The 19,322-nt window shown below is 43.3% G+C and overlaps 1 protein-coding gene across 2 annotated transcripts; it reads right to left on the reverse strand.

The window, feature by feature from the left end:
* Window positions 1–304: 304 nt before the first annotated feature.
* Window positions 305–18,135, reverse strand: LOC140370365 (visinin-like protein 1). 2 transcript variants are annotated; one of them, XM_072457492.1, is made up of 4 exons: window positions 18,045–18,135; window positions 10,885–11,051; window positions 8,524–8,739; window positions 305–4,404 (listed from the first exon to the last, which is right to left on the reverse strand). In XM_072457492.1, the coding sequence occupies exons 2-4, from the start codon at window positions 11,044–11,046 to the stop codon at window positions 4,204–4,206; spliced, it is 579 nt and encodes a 192-aa protein (XP_072313593.1). In that variant the 5' UTR covers window positions 11,047–11,051; window positions 18,045–18,135; the 3' UTR covers window positions 305–4,203. The 2 variants fall into 2 exon arrangements, with proteins under 2 accessions (XP_072313593.1, XP_072313595.1); XM_072457494.1 differs by lacking the exon at window positions 18,045–18,135 and adding an exon at window positions 12,124–12,143.
* Window positions 18,136–19,322: the final 1,187 nt, after the last annotated feature.

Here is a 19,322-nt window from a genome sequence, read left to right on the forward strand (position 1 = left end):
CTGCGACTTAACAGAAGTAAAACAAACCACCAAACTAAGTCATAGTTTCTTAAAGTCAAAAGTCTTGTCTGTGTTCGCTAATGTGTGCAACGTGTCACCATGGCAACTGTGGAACTGTCCATAGAGATGCATGCAAAGTATCAGTGTTAAGAGTGAATGCTTTGCCTGTAGAAAGCAGTAGAAGTAGTCTTTGTCATAGTAGTAGTGTTTATAGTAGTAGTAGTAGTAGTAGTAGTAGTAGTAGTAGTAGTAGTAGTAAATGTGTACATAACTGTGAAGTAAAGTACATGCAGACACTGTGATCCTTTTGAAAAAGCCCGTTGATGGTTTATTCATTTTTGTCACGACAGAAATAATTTGGGTGCAACACATGCCACACGTTAAAAAAGAATACAGTCACTGGTGTATGGTCTTTATAGTGTCAAACATTTACGAGACGCGAGTGGGTCAGCGAGTGTCCCGGCGGAGGAGAGAGGGGCGGAGACATGTGACAAACTCAGTCAAATATTAATACAAAATGAAGTAAATAAATAAATACAACACGGGGCTCGGGCGAAACACCGTCGAGTCTCCGGGAAAAAGACTTTGCCGTCGGCGCCAAAACCTCTTTCGAGACGTTTCAAACTTTCCAAGATGGCCTCCACGCTCACAGCACATTCAATAAAACTTTACGTACAAAAACGCGGGGACAAAACGGGAACGCGACGTGTCAGTAAACATACACAATAGACAGTTCTTCCTCGTTTGCGATGCCGTTTCCGGAAGTAGATCTTACAAACACATCACAGCATTTTTAAGGTCGAAAAAAAAGAAAGTTGACAAATCCTTATTCAGCGGCGCGTTTGATTTCTGTAAACATCGATATGCCGCGACCACCGCCATTTTGTATCGGTCAATTGCGGTATTTTTTTCTTCTCTCTCTTCACAATCGTGTGGGGGAAACGCCGTTAAATACACTCAACCTTGACCCAGAAGACCGCCGACATGTAAACGCTGGTCAGAAGTCGTCGCTTAGCTTAAGAGTTAGCAACCGAAGCTAACCATGACTGGCAATTTTCAACGTGTCGCCGTTGCATAACACATCACTTTATTTATTACAGTCGGTGGATCGGAAAGTGTAATAAATATGACGAAAGCGCGAAAAAACTATCGAAACGACGCAAAGAAATTAACTGGGCGTCTGTTTGACATCTCATTTTTTTTGGCGTCGTATGCTAAAAATGCTAATAAAAAATGGCGGGAAAATCTGAGAACAGAAACAAGTGTTGGCAGTGATTGCAACAGATTTAAATGGGTTTTTGTAACTATTTTGTAACTAGACAGTCTCAGAACGCTAATACTTCTCATCCTTTAAATAGTCACTAATCAATGTTGTGCAATTTGCTGAGAAATGAACTAAACTTGGCAGTCGCTGTATGTTTAATTTGCATAATCCTCCTCGTCTTAACCGCTCTGCTTATACAGTAATTGGTCTAAATGACGCCCCTTAGAGCGCCTTTTAAATGTCATGCATGATTGATGACTTTCCGTGTAATTCTAAGGAATAGCAGGGGAAGCTGGCAGTACGCATATTTTATACTTTAATTTAGTCATTGCGCCATCACAATTTTTCAATACTTTGTCAGAGAACTCTGGCGCGATAGCCGTCGGATACGAGATGTTCTGTCGATGCTTATTTCTTACACTTTGAACATTACATTTCATTGCGTGTTGTGATTGGCACTGAGAACTAAAGAGGAATGTAGAGAGATGGCAGTAATTGAATCATATATAATCGCGTCTTATAATAATACATATCGCCATAAACATGTTTTGGCAGAACGTTCTAGCTTTAGCCTGCTATATCTAACATTTGTACTGTTTTTCAGGTGTATTTTTATTGACTAAAAAGTCGTAGTGGCAGTAGTTACATGTATGGCCACACTGCAAATAGGGAAATATTTAGAGTTAAAATGATTTGAATTCAGAATATTAATCTTGCTTTGAGTTGTTTTTATTTTTTTTAATCAGTTAATGCTGAGTCTAAATTTGGACATGCTTTAAAAAGTATATACCAATATTTTTTGTTTATTTATTTATTTTCAAATTTCTTTTTTTTTTCAAATTTCTTTTTTTTTCAAATTTCTTTTTTTTCAAATTTATTATTTTTTTTTCAAATTTACTAAAGTGGAGAAAATTAAACGTAATAAATCAATCTTACTCCACAGCATGAAACAAGAAATAAATGCATTAAAACCAGTCAGAAATGCATCCAAACAGAACTTTAAACTAATCTCAGTCAAAACTACTGAACTTTTATAAACAAATTGAGATTAATTAATACTCTGAATCCAAGACATGTTAACCTCTTATTGTTTTTTGCAGTTTATTTTATCATTTTTGCACATAACCTGTCGGCCATCTTTACTAAGGGCGAACACGCGTCGTCTTTAGCCGTTTTTTCTCCCAAATAATCAGCGTGTGACATACAAACATGTGGCAGGATTCATGCTCCCGCGGTTACGGAGGGCGAACGGGTGAATTCACACACTGTACATCCCATGCAACAATAAATAAAGTAACCATTTCATTTCAGAAGGAGGGTTTTTCTTTTTATAACCACCTAAAGATGCAAAAAGGTATAAGATTATATTGTTTTTTTTCGACACATAGTATTCGCATGCAAAGAACCTATTTCATCCGGGTTCCATCGTGTGAAAACGCTCGACACCGCACAACGTCACGCAAAAACCACGCGGAAAACACTTTAATTCTGACGTTATTTTGAGTCATTCTGAAATATTAAGTATTTATTGATATATTTACTCTTTTATTCCTGTCCGTACGGTAAGAAACACCGCTCAATACCGCTCAAATCAGGTTAATATTCTGAATTAAAGTGCTTTCGACGCGCGTGATTTTCAGCGTGATTTTCAGACGTTCGTTACAATTATTGTAGGAATCATTGTCTAAAATGTAAAGCGGTGACAGTTTTTCGCAGCGGTGACACTTGGAACGAGGGTTTTTCCTAGAGTTTAAACCACACCGGCATTTTTCGAGATAGAAACGGATGATATACTAGACCCTTTGGTGCTGTAATTCATGAAACCGCGTGCGCATTTTGGAAAAGTAGCCGTCGTCCTTCATCGCGTTGACGACGATTGAAATAAGCATGATTTTTTGGGAAAAGTAGTCGTTTTTCTCTACCACGATGACGAGGAAGCGTTGAAATAAATACAGGGAGTACGAAAAAGCTAGCATACGGATCAATTATTCTCTGCCAAAGGCTTTAGCATGACTTTAGCCTTTAGCATGTTGACGATAAGTTGCTGATTCAAACCTTATTGCCTTTATACATTATTTATTAAGGTTCTTTACTCGGACACTCGCACAATATTGCCAGTTCTAAATGGCTAACGCTAATCTGACGGTCAATTGCCAAGATCTTGTGTTAGCATCTGGCTGCTTATTCTAGCCCTTCCCATTTTAACTGGATAAAGTATAGATTAGCGTAGCACAAGATGCTATTTTCTCATTTTAACGTGCCTCTAAAGTGCTTCTCAACGTTTGTTGTGGTTCAGTAACTACTCTTCATTCTTCCAATCGCTTATCGAATTGGGTTGTTGTCGCTGTGGATGCTAAAACCAGCCGCTAATGTTCTCGACAACGTCACACACAAGGTAGCGAGTTAGATAATGTCATGTAATTCAGGCAATTTCAATCACCAGATCACACACTTTGCCAACTTATTACACTTCTTGTCGCTATTTTTTTTTTAAATTTTAACTTGTTAATGCTAACTTGTCACCCAGTCAACGTGGATTTGACGCAAGCTAGTTGAAATACCTGGACGCTAACGCCACCTTTCAAAAAACATTTCCACCCGGCACCTTTGACCAAAATGCGCACGCAGTTCAGCTCGCCAACACTTAACGGGGCTATGTACAGTTTAGCTATGTTCAAAATTATTTTCAGCTTTGACATTCTCATGCATACGACCACAAGAAGCGAGTCCATTGAAAAATAGTCCAAGCATTTTGTTAATATTATTTGTTATTTTTTTCTCCCGTGGAAATGGCAGAGAACCTACATCATATATCATAGTATAATGAGACATTTAAAACGGTAGAGTGCCGCCGCCGCCGCCGCCGCCGCTGCCGCCGCTGCTGCTGCTGTCCGTAGGTCGTGGTGTGGATTTACAGTGGGAGCAGCGTCACGGCGGCCTCACTTCTGCTGCATGTCGCACTGGAGCAGCAGGACGATGGACGGGTCGCTCTTCGCCGCCTCTTTGAACTCGTCCAGCGAGATCTGGTCGTCGTTGTTCTTATCCATCTTGCTGAAGATCTTGTCCACCCGCTGCGCCGGTGTCAGGCCGTCCTCGTTCATCTTCATCATGATCACGGTGCCCACCATTTTGTAGATTGCCTGAGGACCACAACCGTAATAATATCAGCCTTTATAACCGTGGTGAGGGAGAAGTCGCACAGTTAGCTCCCGGCAACAGTTCAGCGGACGTCAGGAGAGGCTAGCATCAATTAAAACTGAGATAACTGACCCCTTGTGGAGGAAATTGTTTTTTTATATTCAAGTATTGGCGTTTACAGTTTGTGGGACTCATGTTATAAGCGGATTAAACAACTCAGTGTTCTAGACTCTGCGTCGGTGTGTTACAACTGTGTAGGCTCTGACTTGTTTAATCCTTACATATTGCATTTGAAATAGGAGCTTATTGATTCAATCACTCTCAACACTCGCAGGACATATCAGCACAGGAGTTCCACAGGGCTGTGTACTTTCTCCCCTGCTCTTCTCCCTGTGCACAAACTACAGCGGTAACAACCTGGAGCTCAACGCCCAGAAGACAGTGGAGATGATGGTGGACTCCAGGAAAGTCACAGCCCCCCAGCCCCCCCTAACCATCTCAGACTCCCCCATCACCACCGTAGACTCCCTCCTCTTTCTCGGCACCACCATCACCCGGGACCTCAAGTGGGGGCCCACCATCAGCTCCCTCATCAAGAAGGCCCAACAGAGGATGTACTTCCTGCGACAGCTGAGAAAAGCAAAGCTGCCAGCGGAGATGATGGTGCAGTTCTACACGGCCATCATTGAGTCCATCCTCACCTCCTCCATCACCTCCTCCATCACCTCCTCCATCACCTCCTCCATCACCTCCTCCATCACCTCCTCCATCACCTCCTTCATCACCTCCTCCATCACCTCCTCCATCACTGTGTGGTACGCTGGAGCCACAGCCAGGCACAAACAGAGACTACAGCACCCTCTGCTGAGAAGGTGATCGGCTGCAGACTTCCATCTCTGCAGGACCTGTACGTCTCCAGGACTCTGGGACGAACAGGTCGGATCACAACAGGCCCTTCTCACCCTGGACACGGACTATTTCAAGAGAATATTAAAGAGAAACTAAATCTGACCCAATCTCATGTACATCATCCATCTATTTTGTGTCCGTTTTACGTCGCTCCCGTTTGAAATCGGACCTTAGTTGTTGACGATCGTTACATAAAGGACAGAAGCCTACACAGGTTCGTCAAAGAGCTTCAGAGAGGATATAAGCTTAACGTGGGCAGCGCGGGATGACTCAGCGTTTTTAAAAAGTTAAGCTGCTGCACCGACACCGCGTCAAGCAAAGTGCTCACTACTCACAGGGAAATACGAGCTGCTGGAGAAACTGTGGTTGTCACTCCCTCATTGGACACGTCCAGCAAATATGACATAGACAGAGGTAATTCTACAACTGTTACTTAGCGACCAGATTGTAAACAAGGGCCAAAATCCATATAAATCATTCAGTAGTTATGATTTGACACATAATTAAACCTTTATTTTGTTAAATGTTTGTTTAAACTTACGGAAAGGTGTAAGTCACGTCCACATTGGCGCTTTTTGATGATGTCACAGAGGTTTTCTGTTGTAGAGCTCTACTTCCGGTCTTTTAATTGTCAAATATTCTTCACAAACTTCTGATAAATATCATGAAAAACGTTGATAATTATTCACCACAGGGACAATCTCACCAAACAACGTCATAATTAGAAAATCACGAGAACCCGTCAGCACTTTAACGTTTAGTAATCACTTGACTAATACTCTAGCTCTAATTAATAACCCTAGCCTGAATCATGTGTAATAAACTATATATATGATTTAAGTCTTTGTTCAGGTTTTGTTCGGACAAATTAAGGTGCCCTCTACAGGTCGGACGACTCATTGCACTAAGATGCAGTTAAAAATGTCATCACAGAATAGCGATTTTTTTAGATTTATAATTTCACTTCCTGTTTGTGATTGATGACATCACACTAGGAAATTATCCCGCAAACACTGGGCAAAAACTCATCTAATGTCACTTTTTTTTATTTGACAAATACAAATATTTGAGAGCAACTTTATTTTGTTGAATTGATGTTTAGAGAGTCAAAAAAGATGTTTCTTTGTGAAAATTCTGCATAAACTTTGACTGGAATGAGTGTCCCTGGTGTGATGTCACTTCCTGTCATTTTCTACAGACTTTTTTCTCCACAAATACCTGATCGATTGGTGTAAAACTATAATTTATATGTACAACATGTTTAAATACACCAAATAAAGTCAAAATTAAAAACCTGTCATAGGCACTTTAAGGTGTAGTTATTATAAAATAATACACATTTCAGCGATTCCTCTCACCTCTGTCCTTGGCTTTCACATTTATGTCATTGGCATCATTTTGAAGACTTTTTATATTTAGTTTTAGATCGATAATTGTGATTGCGATGACATTCGCGCCCTGACTTTGACCGGGACGATTCCCCAAAACCGCCCGAGTTGCCGGCGCCCGAGCGTTTTCCCCGCGAGTCGTCTTTCCTCTGCCGCAGCGGTCGCTCTGCCCCCGACTCCATCGATACGACAAATGTCAAAATGCTCCAGTATCACTCTCACTCTACTACGCCTTTGTCCGGCCACAAATAGACTTGGGCAACGCGATACAACTGCAGCCGTATTTTTATATATAACATGCCCTTCCCTCACACGCCGCCGAATCAGAGCGAGAATCGACAGAATGTTTAAAAAGAAAGAGTGTTTATTTGTTTTTTAATACATTTTATAGCTTATTTTTTACTGCCACTCATTGAAAATGATGAAGAGGTGATGTAATAATAGTGGTTTATGCTTTCTGACGGACAAAAACTGACAGAAATCACACACTAAATGCAGAAAAGTGAGATCATAGTCTTGCTAAAGGGCACAACAATGGACTTGCATGAAAAAAATTGGCAAAAGATGCTCAAATTCAGTTCCTCCGTTGCATCCGTGACATCGCTACTTTCAGGGGTCTAAGTGCCTGAGTCTAAAACTGTTTATAATGTCACTTCCTGTTTGTAATTGATGACATCACACTAGGAAATTACTCAGAAAACACTGGGCCAAAACTCATCTAATGTCACAGGTTTTTTATTTGACAAATAAAAATGTTATTTTGTTGAATTAATGTTTAGAGTCAAAAAAGTTGTTTCTTTGTGTAAATTCTGCATAAACTTTGACTGGAATGACCCTGGTGTGATGTCACTTCCTATAAATTTTCTATAGATTTTTCAACATTTTCTCCACAAATACCTGCTTGATTGGTGTAAAACTATAATGTATATGTACAACAGGTATAAATACACCAAATAAAGTCAGAGACCCTTTAAGAGGACGGGAGTTAGTTTAAAATGGACCTAGAATAAAGAGCTAAAGCTGAAACTCTCCATTTTACCACATGAAGTATTTTTTGTTTTTATGAGATGAATTTCCAACATGAAAACAGACAGAAGAAGGTTTTGTTCCTGTGAAAGGACGAGAATTTCCTTAAACAAAACGAGCGCTGGTGACGTTGTGCGTCTATGTTCAACCATATTTATAGGTATCACAGACGCAACAGTTTGACCTTTAAACTACTTTTAGTTCCAGTGATTACATTTCTCATTTAACTATGAGTATTATTGTGTCAGGAAATTATAAATCAGAAAATCAGATACTAGTTGATACTAAAACTAGTATTGAAATAACGAATAACAAACAGGACAAAATCTGATCTTTCTGAACTGTTTGGAAGTTCTAGTTTCAAAAACGCACTCTATTTACTACACACTCGTTTAATGAATCCTGTTTACAAGGTTGTTTTTGCTCTGAGCGTCAAAAAACACTCTGTTTCAAACGTTAAAAAATTTAGTAAAATTAGTAAATCATCTCCAGACTCGTTCTGAGCTTTTCTGCCTCAAACCACGTTCATTACAACTGTGCGCTTACGTCAGGGCAAGCTAGGTTTTCTTTCTTTCTCCGTGGCAATTCGCTCCGCTGCCAGCAGATGGAGCGCTAGCACCAAATCCTGACAAGATAACACCTCACAGATACAAAGTCGTGCGTGCTAAGACGGAAGACGCCAAAATAAAAGGTACAAGAACAGGTTTAAACGCCAATAACGAGACAAATAATGCGGGATACGTGTCTTTCAAGTCACTCCCGCCCGAAACGCCGACGGCACTTTCCCCCCCGACTCACCTCGATGATCTCCAGCATCTCGACTCGCGTGATCTTGCCGTCGCCGTCCAGGTCGTACATGTTGAACGCCCAGTTGAGCTTCTGCTCGAAGCTCCCCCTGGAGGTGATGGACAGGGCGCAGATGAACTCTCGGAAGTCGATCGTGCCGTCGCTGTTCTTGTCGAAGGTCCTGAAGGCGTGCTGCGCGAACTTGGACGCGTCGCCGTACGGGAAGAACTGGAGCGAGGGGAAAGGACAGAAACGTATGTCGTATAATCAGCTCGTGGGGTCAATAAAAGATCGATGAGTGCTGTCTGCGTCTAATCATGAAGCGTTTTCTGTTGTTCGTGAACCACTCTTCGGATGCTGGTTGTTGCCTTGACGCTCTGGCCTCTGAACGTTATGAAAAGCTCTTACGAACTTGTGGTTGGACTTGGAATGAGTTTGGACCAGTGCAAAGAGTTTAAAATGAACTGTTTTTCATGGTTTCACACCTTTGAAGAAGCTTTTACAATGAGTACAAAAAGCCTTATAACTGCTTGAATTCCGACGTACCGGCACCGACCTGGTTGATCTTTTCTGCTTTTATTCCATTTTGTTCACCATCTGATAAAAAAACCCAAAAATGATCAAGCTTCCGGGAAGGTAAACTATAAAAAGAAAGTCGATAGAGATCAAATTGTTGTTTGAATTAGCTTCAGATTTGAAAAAGAAATGGTCAAAAACCCAACACATGCTCAGTCTCAGTCGCATCAGTTACAGCGTTGCACGTGCCCATCTATGACTGCGTTGTCCCTGTTAAAGAAATAAATAAAACGCTTTTCCAGACACAAAATGCTGGATCCAGATAAAAGTCCTGCATTAGCATTTATTAAAACATGTGAAAAACAAACTGCTGCGATGCAATAAAAGCACAAACCACTGCAGCCCTTTGACTGAAAAATGTATTAAAGCCTATCAACGTTCAAGGGGATTAATATCTAAATTATATAAATGTATTCACAATTTGGACAAGACACGCTACTAATTCAAGATAAATCGGGAAAAAGAAGGATATTTTGTTTTGACTGACGAAGGATGGGAAAAAGTGCGTACTTCTCAATGTAGGACCTCAAAATCACATGTTTGGAGAGAATTCTGTTGGAAAAATGTGTCACGTTTCTTCTTAACACCGTGTCAAAGTGCTCATTACTCACAAGGAAACGCAAACTGTTGGAGAAACAGCGCCACCAGGAGGCAAACCACTATCACGTGCTCTGGGACCGTCCTGACGCTCACAAATAATGGACTGAAACCCACTCGTTTTCAGAACTATGTACCTGGGCCTCAAAACTCCTGCCATGGACTCAATAAATGGATACCTTTGGAACATACTCCCGGCAGCAGAGAAAAGGCCGTCAAAAGAAAAATGGATGATACAAACGACGATTTAAGAACTGAACCGACATTATCCTTGACATACGTTTATTTTGGCCTTGGTGTCATTTGTATTTTTAGTGTTTTTCTTTTGTTTGGCCCGGGGTGCGACTTATATGTGATATCATTCGTTAATTTCACACTGACAGCCACAAGAGGGCGCTCTAGACTCTAAGCGACGCAGAAGAAGAATCTGCACTTCCTCTACCTCTGGAGTTTGTGGAGTTGTTTAGAAGTGACACAGAGGAAGAAGAATTCAATGGATTTAGTGATTTGGGGTCAAACTGATGCTTTGCTAAACTTGTTAGCATGTTCTTTATGCTATAGTTATCTGAATAACTGTTCATATGTTACGTTAACATACCAGACACTTACCACAGTTCTGTCTGTGCCTCATGTAGCAGAAGGTGTTAGCGTTAGCATACGTCATGTAGCTGAAGGTGTTAGCGTTAGCATACGTCATGTAGCTGAAGGTGTTAGCGTTAGCATACGTCATGTAGCTGAAGGTGTTAGCGTTAGCATACGTCATGTAGCTGAAGGTGTTAGCGTTAGCATACGTCATGTAGCTGAAGGTGTTAGCGTTAGCATACGTCATGTAGCCGAAGGTGTTAGCGTTAGCATACGTCATGTAGCTGAAGGTGTTAGCGTTAGCATACGTCATGTAGCTGAAGGTGTTAGCGTTAGCATACGTCATGTAGCCGAAGGTGTTAGCGTTAGCATACGTCATGTAGCCGAAGGTGTTAGCGTTAGCATACGTCATGTTGCCGAAGGTGTTAGCGTTAGCATACGTCATGTAGCTGAAGGTGTTAGCGTTAGCATACGTACACCTATTCACCATGTTCCAGTGCGACTTATATGTTTTTTTCTTCTCTATTAGGCATTTTTTGGCTGGTGCAACTTATACTCCGGAAAATACGGTACATAAAAAAGAAATAAGCGCACAATCATCCGCGTGGGCGGCATTACCTTGACGTATAGCTGCTGGAACTCGTCGAGGTTGAGGCGTCCGCTGGGGCAGTCCTTCAGGAAGCCCTTGTACCACTGCTTGAGCTCGTGTTCGTTAAACTCCGTGTTCTTCACCAGGTCCTCCATCACCTCCGGGGTCAGCTTACTGTTCTGCTTTCCCATGGCTCCTGCGGACACAAGCGCCGGGCGGTTACCCGGACGACGGCGGCTCAAAGATGTGTACAAAAAGAACATATTTTCATCGGTAAGACGCTTGGTTCATAAATGTTCTCTCACTAGAAGTCTTCAGTCAGTGTATTTCACCCTTTATTTGGATAGAAATGTGTTTAAAATGTGCTTCAGAATCAATCGCTCGGCAGGTTGACCTCTAAAATAATTGTTAGTAACAGAAGAACTAAAACCAAACCAAAAAATATTGAATAAATCACCTGTTATTTATGATTTATTCACTGCGTTTAGTTGAATTGTTTGTGTCTCGTCTGGTCCAAGTTTAGATCCCGTTTTGATTTTGTGGGCGGGTATTTAGCATAATAATCATAATCTTATGTTATGGGCACAAACATTAAGTAATCGTAATGTACACATGGAAATAATGTATTTTTGGATAAACAACAATATTACATTTTCAGAAGTTGTTAAAATAGGTTACAGTTTGGGTTTAAGTTAAAGTGCCCCCTGCAGGTTGGACGGCTCATTAAACTAAACTAAAATGCAGTTAAGATTCGTACATATATTCTAAATCTTGTTAAACATATTATTTAATTTGGGTTTGTAATTTATGACATCACACCAGGAAATTACCCAGCATCCACCTTGGCAAAAACTATGTAATCTGTATGTCAATTTTTTGACAAATAGAAATATATTAGAGCGACTTTATCATGTTTAGAGAGTCAAAAACATTGTTGTTTCTTTGTGTAAATTCTGCATCAACTTTGACTGGAATGAGTGTCCCTGGTGTGATGTCACTTCTTGCCATTTTCTACAGATTTTTCAACGTTTTCTCCACAAATACCTGCTCAATCGGTGTAAAACTATCATTTATATGTACAACAGGTACAAATACAACAAATAAAGACAAAATTAGAAACTCAAAAAATCTTGTCATGGGCCCTTTAAGGTTATGAAATGAATGTAAGTCAATGAAACAAATACGTGTGTAAAGTGCAGTTAAATCTGAACCTCCCTGATGGTTGCGCCCCCTGCTGGTCCGTTTCTGCGCCTGTGTTTCTGCCTGACCTGGATCTTCTCACACTCGCGGGACACAGATCAATGGGCTCCGGTCAAGTTTCCTACTGCACACAGCCCGCTGCCTTCACGGAACATCTACTACAACTGCTGATACTGCTACAACAACTGCTACTATTACTGCTACTACAACTGCTACTATTACTGCTACTACAACTGCTACTATTACTGCTACTACAACTGCTGATACTGCTACAACAACTGCTACTATTACTGCTACTACAACTGCTACTATTACTGCTACTACAACTGCTACTATTACTGCTACTACAACTGCTGATACTGCTACAACAACTGCTACTATTACTGCTACTACAACTGCTACTATTACTGCTACTACAACTGCTACTATTACTGCTACTACAACTGCTGATACTGCTACAACAACTGCTACTATTACTGCTACTACAACTGCTACTATTACTGCTACTACAACTGCTACTATTACTGCAACTACAACTGCTACTATTACTGCTACTACAACTGCTAATACAACTGCTGATACTGCTACAACAACTGCTACTATTACTGCTACTACAACTGCTACTATTACTGCTACTACAACTGCTACTATTACTGCTACTACAACTGCTGATACTGCTACAACAACTGCTACTATTACTGCTACTACAACTGCTACTATTACTGCTACTACAACTGCTACTATTACTGCTACTACAACTGCTGATACTGCTACAACAACTGCTACTATTACTGCTACTACAACTGCTACTATTACTGCTACTACAACTGCTACTATTACTGCTACTACAACTGCTGATACTGCTACAACAACTGCTACTATTACTGCTACAACAACTGCTACTATTACTGCTACTACAACTGCTACTATTACTGCAACTACAACTGCTACTATTACTGCAACTACAACTGCTACTATTACTGCTACTACAACTGCTAATACAACTGCTGATACTGCTACTACAACTGCTACTATTACTGCTACTACAACTGCTACTATTACTGCTACTACAACTGCTGATACTGCTACTACAACTGCTACTATTACTGCTACTACAACTGCTACTATTACTGCTACTACAACTGCTACTATTACTGCAACTACAACTGCTACTATTACTGCTACTACAACTGCTACTATTACTGCTACTACAACTGCTGATACTGCTACAACAACTGCTACTATTACTGCTACTACAACTGCTACTATTACTGCTACTACAACTGCTACTATTACTGCTACTACAACTGCTACTACAACTGCTGATACTGCTACTACAACTGCTACTATTACTGCTACTACAACTGCTACTATTACTGCTACTACAACTGCTGATACTGCTACAACAACTGCTACTATTACTGCTACTACAACTGCTACTATTACTGCTACTACAACTGCTACTATTACTGCTACTACAACTGCTGATACTGCTACTACAACTGCTACTATTACTGCTACTACAACTGCTACTATTAGGGCTACTACAACTGCTGATACTGCTACAACAACTGCTACTATTACTGCTACTACAACTGCTACTATTACTGCTACTACAACTGCTACTATTACTGCTACTACAACTGCTGATACTGCTACAACAACTGCTACTATTACTGCTACTACAACTGCTACTATTACTGCTACTACAACTGCTGATACTGCTACAACAACTGCTACTATTACTGCTACTACAACTGCTACTATTACTGCAACTACAACTGCTACTATTACTGCAACTACAACTGCTACTATTACTGCTACTACAACTGCTACTATTACTGCAACTACAACTGCTACTATTACTGCAACTACAACTGCTACTATTACTGCTACTACAACTGCTAATACAACTGCTGATACTGCTACTACAACTGCTACTATTACTGCTACTACAACTGCTACTATTACTGCTACTACAACTGCTGATACTGCTACTACAACTGCTACTATTACTGCTACTACAACTGCTACTATTACTGCTACTACAACTGCTGATACTGCTACTACAACTGCTACTATTACTGCTACTACAACTGCTACTATTACTGCTACTACAACTGCTACTATTACTGCAACTACAACTGCTACTATTACTGCTACTACAACTGCTACTATTACTGCTACTACAACTGCTGATACTGCTACAACAACTGCTACTATTACTGCTACTACAACTGCTACTATTACTGCTACTACAACTTCTACTACAACTTCTACTACAACTTCTACTACAACTGCTACTACTACTACTACTACTACTATTACTGCTACTGTTACTGCGACTCCGGCTAATGTGAGGACAAGCTAAACACGCGCAGTCGGCTACACCTCCAGCAGATCGTCCTCGCCTTCTGGACAAACGCACGTCCTGCAGCGGCGGCGTAGGAGATCACCCATGATGCATCTTGGCAAACTGCCGGCACGACCGCTTCAAACACCTCGTCAGCAGCGGTTTTGTGTTGGTGGGTGTTGCTATAGGCGCTTGTAATTGAACAGATACGTTGCCAAGGCGGTGTCTTTGTGTCCATGGACCAGACACGTCGCCGGTGTGAGAGTAAAGACGTTGGTGTCAGTAGTATAAGTACAAGTCACAGCGCAGTTTAAAAACCACACGGCACCAATAACTCTGACCTCTGACCTCAGGCCACGGAACATGGGGTCGGGTGCTGTTTTATCTGTGTCCAGCAAATAAACAATACACAAATAAATAAGTAGTAGTAGTAAGGGTAGTAGTAAAAGTAGTAATAGTAGTAGTAGTAGTAGTAGTAATAGCAGTTCTAGTGGTATTAATAATTCTAGCAGTAGGTGTATTTCTCGTAGTAGTAGTAGTAGTAGCAATAGCAGTATTAGAAGTAGTAGTTATTGTAGTAGTAGTAGTAGTTCTAGTAGTAATATTAGCAGTAGTAGCAGTAGCAGTAGTAGTAGTAGAAGTTGTAGTAGTAGTAGTAATAGTAGAAGTAGTAATAGTTCTAATAGCAGTATAGGAAGTAGTTCTCGTAGTAATAGTAGTTCTCGTAGAAGTAGTAGTGGTAGGAGTAGTAGGAGTAGGAGTATTAGGAATAGGAGGAGTAGAAGTAGGAGTAGTAGGAATAGGAGGAGTAGAAGTAGGAGTAGTAGGAATAGGAGGAGTAGAAGTAGGAGTAGTAGGAATAGGAGGAGTAGAAGTAGGAGTAGTAGGAATAGGAGGAGTAGAAGTAGGAGTAGTAGGAATAGGAGGAGTAGAAGTAGGAGTAGTAGGAATAGGAGGAGTAGAAGTAGGAGTAGTAGGAATAGGAGGAGTAGAAGTAGGAGTAGTAGGAATAGGAGGAGTAGAAGTAGGAGTAGTAGGAATAGGAGGAGTAGAAGTAGGAGTAGTAGGAATAGGGGTATGAGTAGTAAGATACTGCAGTCTCTGGATTGGCAGTAGTTGTAGGATTATCAGAATCTTATCCACAGAAGTTGAAATATGCAGTACTACAGTTTCTCTGCTCAGTCCCAGAATGCACTGCTCTGCTCGGTCCCGGAATGCACTGCTCTGCTCGGGGAGAATGTGTCGTGATAAGATGTAAACAGACGTTCAGATGGATTTATTCACCGTTTCCGTCCCTTATCGGGTTTAAACGCTCCGACGATCGTTCGATGTTACGGCCTCTGCAGATAAAGCTTTCACGGAACATTAAGAGCTCCATGTTACACAATGATTGAGACGCGTCTGTCAACCGCAGTTTCAGGTGAAATGACGGCGCATTTTCTTGATTTTAATCGACGTTATGAAAGAATTTACAACTAGTGACAGCGAATCGTAAAGCACGAAGTTTGACTCTTGGCTCAGTGTGTGGAGTTTGCACGTTCTCCCTGTGTCTGGGGGTGTGGCTACAGATAAAACCCGCCCAGACTTTGGGATGCCTCCTGCTGGTGAGGCCAGAGCGATGCAGCTGACGATTCAACCAATATTTATCTGATAAGTCGACTGGTCATTTCTATTCTACAACTGTTTGAATACATTTTTGAACCAAATGAAGCTTCAGATACGGCGACCGAAGACTTCTATAGAGAATATACGAATAAAGTGCCTTATTTATTGATGAACGTCCATTTTTTTTGTATTCTATGTCAAGTATCGAAGGTTTGTCCTGGTTGGGTCTCGGTTTGAGCCCAGATTAGTCCAGACGTAGATGTGGTTTGGTTCTAGTCCTGGTTCATGTCCAGGACTAGTTTTAAATGTTTAATCCCAGTTTTGCTGCGATCTATGCGCGTGAACAAAGATGCTCACGATCACAAAGATGCTCACGATCACAAAGATGCTCACGATCACAAAGATACTCACGATCACAAAGATGCTCACGATCACAAAGATGCTCACGATCACAAAGATACTCACGATCACAAAGATACTCACGATCACAAAGATGCTCATGATCACAAAGATGCTCACGATCACAAAGATGCTCACGATCACAAAGATACTCACGATCACAAAGATGCTCACGATCACAAAGATGCTCACAATCACAAAGATGCTCATGATCACAAAGATCATCACGATCACAAGGTTTCAAACGAAGAGAAGTTCAGCGAAACGACCGAGGCGAACCTCAAAAAACACCAAATAAACCCGCTCCAGATCCTGACTCTGGGACTTCTCTGGTGCTGATGCTTTTGCTTTGTCCAGAACATCCCACAATCTACAGTGTATCGATCGATCTCCATGGAGACGGAGCAGGTCACGCCGCCAAGTTACGGGTCGGATCAGCGGAGAGACGTGGAGAAAGACATTTGAGAGAGAACGATAATGACACAATAATGCAATAAAATGCTGGATGCCCCTTCAAACCCTCGTGCTTTGACCTGTTGGTGCTTTTTTGGTTCCTTTTGCTCAATTTCTCTTCATTTTAAACCTGTATTTACGATTCCACACAACAAACAACAACCCAAATCAGACTCTGGCCCCCGCCGAGGTCTCCTGCACATGGGTCAGACCGTGGCGGGGTCAGACAGTGGCGGGTCAGACCGTGGCGGGGTCGAAGCGGCGATCATGACAAGTTGAGCAGCTTCCAACATCATTAATTATTGACTCATCGCGTGGCACATCGCGGCGAGGAATGCGTCAATCCCGCGATGCATAATTCAGCTCCAAAAAGTCTGACGTTGTGACGCGCGCAGGAGCGAACGACCGCGGCGGGTCCGAAGACGCGCAGCCGCTGATGGGGGGTTTCTCCATCAGTGGTGGTGGTGGAGGGGGGGGGGGGGGGGGTGCCGGACACTGCACTGCGCTGGCTCGGTCCGGCCTTCAACAACAAACCGCACAAACGCCAAATCCGTTTTCCCCGCGCTCGCGATTCCGTGCGCAAAGCCGGAGACGCGACACGCAAAAAAAAAAAACCGCGCTGTTGTGACGTGACCTTGAGCAGAAACACATTTTGGAGTCAGATTATTCACGTTGTGCACTCGACATCGCGCAACTGCGGCGTTTCGTGAGCCGCGACAGACGCGAGAGAGACGGAACGGCTCGCGCGCGAAACACACTGCGCTATTTGATCTTGTGTCTTTATATCGCACGCCCCGGGGCGATTGTCACGCGGGTCAAAGCCGTTCAGAGGGACAGGTTTGGGGAGACGCGCGCTCCTGAGCCCGTGTGCGCCGCATTCCGATGGAAACGACGCAGTGACGGGCTTTTCCCCCGCGCGACACAACCGCGCCACAACCGCGCCACAATCACAGCCACAAAACCTCACATGACGCGTCCGTTTTACCGCAACCAAAAAAAATAATCCCGGCGCCGATCGCGGGTTTTCTCTCACCCTCGTGCCGCGCGTCACCTTTCAGCTTGTTCCCAGGCAAAACGGACGGCGGCGGTTTACGGTCACCGACGCGCAGGGGCCAGGATTCACTAAACCGGAGCAGAAAGGATGATGGAGACGCGCGCGCACGTCTCGGTTCCGCTTACCTGGCTGTGCGGCGTTTGTCGGTGCGCAGAGTTTACACAGTCGCGGTGCGCGGAGGAGCGGGAACCTGCGTCAAAGGCACGCACACACACACGGGGCTCGCGGGGCTTCGTGGCGCGACGGAACCGGCAGCCGCGCGCGTCCCCTCGTTGTTTTCTTTTTTTTTAGGGGGGGAGGAAATGAGGATGAGGACGGTGCAGATGCGGCGAGGCTCGGTGTGTGCGCGCGTGTGTCCCGTATGTGTGTGTGCGCGTTTAAGGGGGGCGAGGGGGGGGGGGGAGAAGAAGCGGCGGCGGCACGAGCGCGTCACCAGTGAGAGCCGCGCGGGGCTGCCTTCATCGCGAGGAGGAGGAGGAGGAGTGAGGAGGGAGGAGGGAGGGAGGAGAGGAGGAGAGGAGGGAGGGAGGAGGAGGGTGATGAGGGAGGAGGAGAGGAGGAGGGAGGGTGAGGGAAGAGGGAGGAGGGGGAGGGAGAGGAGGATGGAGGCAGGGAGGAGGAGGGTGATGAGGGAGAAGGGGAGGAGGACGAGGAGGGAGGAGGGAGGGGAGAGGTGGAGGAAGGTAGAGGGTGAGGAGTGGGAGGATGATCAGGGAGGGGGAGAGAAGGGAGGATGAGGGAGAAGGAGAGGAGGGGGTGAGGGAGGGGGAGAGGAGGAGGGCGTGGCGTTTTATAATCAATGCAGTGGGTGTTGGACGGTGGAAAGCTGCAGGTCAGGAGAGGAGAGAGGAGAGAGGAGAGAGGAGAGAGGAGAGAGGAGAGAGGAGAGAGGGAAGAGGAGAGAGGAGAGAGGAGAGGAGAGAGGAAAGAGGAGAGAGGAGAGGAGAGAGGGAAGAGGAGAGAGGAGAGAGGAGAGGAGAGAGGAAAGAGGAGAGAGGAGAGGAGAGAGGGAAGAGGAGAGAGGAGAGAGGAAAGAGGAGAGGCGAGAGGAGAGAGGGAAGAGGAGAGAGGAGAGGAGAGAGGGAAGAGGAGAGAGGGAAGAGGAGAGAGGAGAAAGGAGAGAGGAGAAAGGAGAGAGGAGAGGAGAGAGGAGAGAGGGAAGAGGACAAAGGAGAGAGGAGAGAGGAGAGGAGAGGAGAGAGGAGAGGAGAGAGGAAAAAGGAGAGAGGAGAGAGGGAAGAGGAGAGAGGAGAGGAGAGAGGAGAGGGGAAAGGGGAGTCCCGTTTGACCAAAATGCACCAGCCGATTATCAGGACGCAACGATTAATCGAATGAATCGTCAAACATAACTAACTAACATAACAAACATAACTAACTAACATAATTAACATAACTAACATAAC

This window comes from Eucyclogobius newberryi, unplaced genomic scaffold, assembly GCF_026437365.1.
Source record: "Eucyclogobius newberryi isolate DKJ021-1_F unplaced genomic scaffold, fEucNew1.0.hap1 SCAF_21, whole genome shotgun sequence".
Taxonomy (NCBI): domain Eukaryota; kingdom Metazoa; phylum Chordata; class Actinopteri; order Gobiiformes; family Gobiidae; genus Eucyclogobius; species Eucyclogobius newberryi.

What these genes read in the sequence shown, in the direction of transcription:
- LOC140370365 (XM_072457492.1), bottom strand. Translation starts at nt 11,046, where the DNA reads ATGGGAAAGCAGAACAGTAAGCTGACCCCGGAGGTGATGGAGGACCTG. An exon ending in TCCAGCAGCTATACGTCAAG is followed by an intron (nt 8,740 to 10,884) that starts GTAATGCCGCCC and finishes CCCTCGCTCCAG; the next exon opens with TTCTTCCCGTACGGCGACGC. An exon ending in AGATGCTGGAGATCATCGAG is followed by an intron (nt 4,405 to 8,523) that starts GTGAGTCGGGGG and finishes TGTGGTCCTCAG; the next exon opens with GCAATCTACAAAATGGTGGG.